We start from the raw sequence: 4,405 nt of genomic DNA, 5'->3' as shown, positions 1-4,405 counted from the left end.
ACTCCGAATAGAGTTTTTAATGATAATATTTTATTGGTTTTAGGAGATATTTTCAAGTTTAAAAAAAATTAAAAAGTTGGAAAATATATGACTATTTAACTTGATGAGGAAGTCATACGATCAATTTTATTGAAGTTGATATTAAATGGATAGGGTAGATTATAGAATGTATTTCCATGGATTCTTACTATATCGTCTTTAAAAGGCGATAGACTTTGTTGATATTTGTTTATTAGCTATGCTGAAGGTTGGAGAGGATGGTTAATAATTACTTGCCAACATCTAATCCAACCTGTCTTCGACTTTCTCTTGTCAAAGCAATTGTCTGCCAACATCTAACCTTTAAATAGTTGATACCTTCAACAAACATTGAAGGGCACAGGACAAAATTTTCGTAAACCTATAATTGGTTACTAAACATATATTGTACTGAAGTTTAGAAAGAAGTTTGATTAATAAGAATAATTCAAACATCAATCATTGGGATGGCTCCATGTCACTTTGGTATGCTTGTACGCAATTTATAGCTGCCAGTTATAGTGTGATATTCAGATCTTGGTAGCTCGCTTAGCTTCCCAAATCTACTTTGGTAGTACTCACTTAGCTCCAACCTGTGAAAAAGAAAATTAATCAATATCATTCAATTCTAACAAAATAGCATCTGGATATGGTTTTTCGACTAAGTAATATGACATGTAAAGATATATTTACCAATACGCCAAGCATTGAAATGGGGCATATTTGTCATATATCTCTTTCACATCTTTTTCTGTGACCTTCTTTCTTCTCCCATGTATCTACAAACACATTAAAAATATAACAATTAATGACTATAAACATCATTTATTATAGAAATATTGACCATCAGAGAAGAACTAGTGCTCAAACCTCCTTTACATGCCTAAAAGTTTCGCTATCCGTTGGAATCCTCTGATAATATCCGATGCACATCAAAATATTGGCACATGCAAAGGGACCAAAACCTCTCTTCTTATTCAACATGTCATATATTTTCTCCATTGACACGGCGTCCAATGCTTTTTCAAAGTTTTGTAGTTTAACTTCACCATTCTCAATACTTGTAGCTAGTTCAAGAATGATTTTTGCTCTGTATCCCAGATTACATCGCTTCTTCAATGTTTCCTCATCGAGAATATTTAACTCCATCGAGTTTGGAAAATTTCCTATGGATTGAACTTCATCCACACTGTTTTTTGCCTTGCTTCTTGGGTTTGTCACTCGTTTTCTCTTATGACCTTTCAGTTCAAATTGAAGCTCACAAAGAGCTTGAGCCATGTCCAAAGTTCTTCTCCACCTATAAAAATTAATTAAGAGAAAGAGATATGCATTAAAAATATGTATATAGTAGTTTATGCTATCCATATATATGCAAATTAACAATGGGCATAATAAATGTGAATTTTCTTACGGGGCGTTGCAGAGGAGAATGGATTTGACCATATCCTCAAAGATGCTCGGAGATCGGAAAATTCGACCGAAACACTTGTTCTTTGCTTCTGGTTGTATTTGGTGAAACTGCTTCACATCCCTTTCATCTCTATCTGATATTCTCAGCATTCGGGCCACCTGTGCCTATCAAATACATGTACGATTTCATCCATTTGATCACAAGTTTATATTACCTTACATAAATTATAATACAGAGAGAGAGAAAGATAATGAACAAGTATGTACCAGTATAACTTGTTGGTCGTTTGGAGAGATGTATTCAGTATCATGAAGACGTACATGAATGGCATTTTCATTGTCTGGATGTGAAATGGAGGTTAGAATTGAAGTGTAGGGGTCTGCTAGCCGTAAAGGCCGCTGTAGGGTCTTGGTAGATGGGATCCAAACATTTGGTGCCATCATGAAGAATCCATGGTTGCACACTGCATTTTCTAAAGTGAAGCTAGACGTGCCTTCGCCCAATGGAATGTGCAACGTCATGCTATATCCCTTTCTTTCCTCTTTAGTACCAGTCGCCATTCTAGAGAAAAATGATATATTTAAACTATTAAAATTAAAAAAGAAACTCAGAATATAAATATGAATTAATACTATTCACATTTATTTCAACATTTTCTCAAACGAATTTTGTGTCCTAATATAAACACAACCTACATATACCACTAATAACCACAACTTAATCCTCAGCCTGGCTTGACAAGTAGTGCTAAGACATTCTAAATTACGGAAGAAGTGGGTTGAATACGGAATGGGCTTACATAATAATCTGCCATGGGGGTGCCTGGGAGTGACTACTACTACGAAGGGACCAAAAAGACTTTCTATTATGTCATGGGGAACCTTCCACGCCTCCAGCACTTAGAAGAAGCAGGACCAGCGGAGACAGCATCGAGAAGAAAAGCCTCTTTTCTCTTTCATACTAACTAGTTTAGTTTTGCTTTTTTGTTTTGTCTGATGCATGATGGGTTTCGATTATAACCTCCTTTTTCTTACAATGAAATCCCTGATCCTAGGAACAGGACCGTCAGCAATGTCCTCTAGGACTAAACTGGAGAAGCGCCCCTCAAGGCTCAAACAAGCAGCTCTTCCGCACCTTAACGACTCAAGTGGACTGTGATCCGGGACTCCTCGGCAGCTCTCCTACCATAGGAAGTTATCTACTTCAAGTAAGAAATTTCCAGCTAATTAAGCAACCTTCCAAGAGAAATTTTGACTTTGGGAGGAAATTTCATTTCAATACAACAAAATGATCATTTTGATTGGTACCGTTGGAGGCTTGCACTTGCAAATATATATTCAAAAGAGACGAGAGAAAACAAAAAACAAAGCATTTTATTTATTTTTTACTTCTTCAGTACTCCATACAACATGGAACTTACATTTACGTACCTTGGAACGCTCTGGTATTTGCAACTGCAGTCTCTACTATGTCCTCCACTACTCCAAATCCATCCGCGTATCAGTCATCAAAAATGAAGAATTAAGAATGCTGTTGGTGGCTTTCCAGCTTCTAATTTTTTTTTTTTTTTTTAAATTTTCAAAGAACACAACTACCGAAGAGTTTTTCTTGAAAACCAAAAGATTTACGTACGTTTTCAATATGTATTTAAAACGATTTATACAAATCAGCATATTTCTTCTTCTTCTTCTTCCTTTTTTTTTTTTCTAAATATACAAATAAATTAAGATTCATATATTTACTATCCAATTACTAATAACATATTTTTAACCAACTTGGTCCAAGGAATTCTAGTATTGATTGATCGATCATATTAATCGGTTTAATTTTAAATTTCAAATTATCTTTGAAAATTATGAATTTAATACATTAAATATCACTTGATTTTGGAGTCCCTCCAACAAAAAATATTTGTGGACATACGGTAAATAGGCATAGTCATTTTGGAAAAAATTTGAACTTGGAAATTATGATATTAATTGACTAATTTTTTAAGTTTTAAATGTAATTGCTCAATAAGAAAATTTGAGGAAGTTAGGAAATTTATCAAAAGTTTTGTAGGACTAAACACACATACAATGCATTTAAATGCAACTACAATAATGATTCAAAAATGTTTTGGATTTGTTAACTAGTTTAATAATATATAACAGTAATTTGGAACTAAAAACTCAAGTCAACTAATATCAAAATTCTTTATACTAAAATTGATCCAAAATTACTATGACAAATTCTCTTTTGCACATGATTAGATATTCTTCCTAAATTTTCTTATTACACAAGTGAAATCTAAATTGGGTGACACTTGATGTCTTGTGATCATTAGCGAACCTTACAAGTTTAAAAGTATTTGGAACTAAAAATTGAGCCAGTTAATATTAGAATTTTTTAAACTAAATTAGTATTAATTTTATTATTAAGTGAGATTGGATTCCTTAATAAATTTAGTAATTTTTAGAATTCATTTGAAACAAAAAATCAAGCTAATTAATATTATAACTTTTTGGATAAAATTGTTAAGAGCAACTGCATTGCTTTCTCTTATTTCTGCATCAATACTTTTTTAAATAGACTATATATATATATATATATATATAGAGCAACTGCATTGCTTTCTCTTATTTCTGCATCAATACTTTTTTAAATAGACTATATATATATATATATGAACTAAACTAGCCTAGAATACTTCATTAGTAATTGAGTAGTAAATGTACACACATAATGAAAAAAAGAAAAACCTTGTTAATTTAGATAAGATTATTAAAATATTAATATTATAATCTGCAGCAAAATAAATTACTCTTCTTTGACCAAAGAAAATGATCTCAATTTTTGTTGAATGCAAGAATTCATAATTTATTTTAAAAAATAATGATTATTCATTCTTTCTATATCTATCGCTTACAATTTAAGTTAATTTTATTTCATATTTTATGTAAAATAAATTCTTATCCATTCATTCTACATTTATTG

The 4,405-nt window shown here is 31.7% G+C and overlaps 1 protein-coding gene across 1 annotated transcript; it reads right to left on the bottom strand.

Moving 5' to 3' along the window:
• Positions 1-496: 496 nt before the first annotated feature.
• LOC117904736 lies at positions 497-1,989 on the bottom strand. Its single transcript, XM_034817495.1, has 5 exons — positions 1,696-1,989; positions 1,430-1,593; positions 889-1,315; positions 712-797; positions 497-611 (listed from the first exon to the last, which is right to left on the bottom strand). Exons 1-5 carry the CDS (start codon positions 1,987-1,989, stop codon positions 497-499), a joined length of 1,086 nt encoding a protein of 361 aa, XP_034673386.1.
• Between the last annotated feature and the right edge of the window lie 2,416 nt (positions 1,990-4,405).

This window comes from Vitis riparia, chromosome 17 (assembly GCF_004353265.1).
Source record: "Vitis riparia cultivar Riparia Gloire de Montpellier isolate 1030 chromosome 17, EGFV_Vit.rip_1.0, whole genome shotgun sequence".
Lineage (NCBI taxonomy): Eukaryota > Viridiplantae > Streptophyta > Magnoliopsida > Vitales > Vitaceae > Vitis > Vitis riparia.
Note: the sequence above shows the minus strand (reverse complement) of the source record. Positions and strands in the feature narration are given on the sequence as shown.

Coding starts and splice junctions, on each gene's coding strand:
- LOC117904736 (XM_034817495.1), bottom strand. CDS start 1,989: ATGGCGACTGGTACTAAAGAGGAAAGAAAGGGATATAGCATGACGTTG. Junction 1,594..1,695: donor ACGACCAACAAGTTATACTG/GTACATACTTGT, acceptor TGTATTTGATAG/GCACAGGTGGCCCGAATGCT. Junction 798..888: donor CTTTTAGGCATGTAAAGGAG/GTTTGAGCACTA, acceptor ATGTGTTTGTAG/ATACATGGGAGAAGAAAGAA.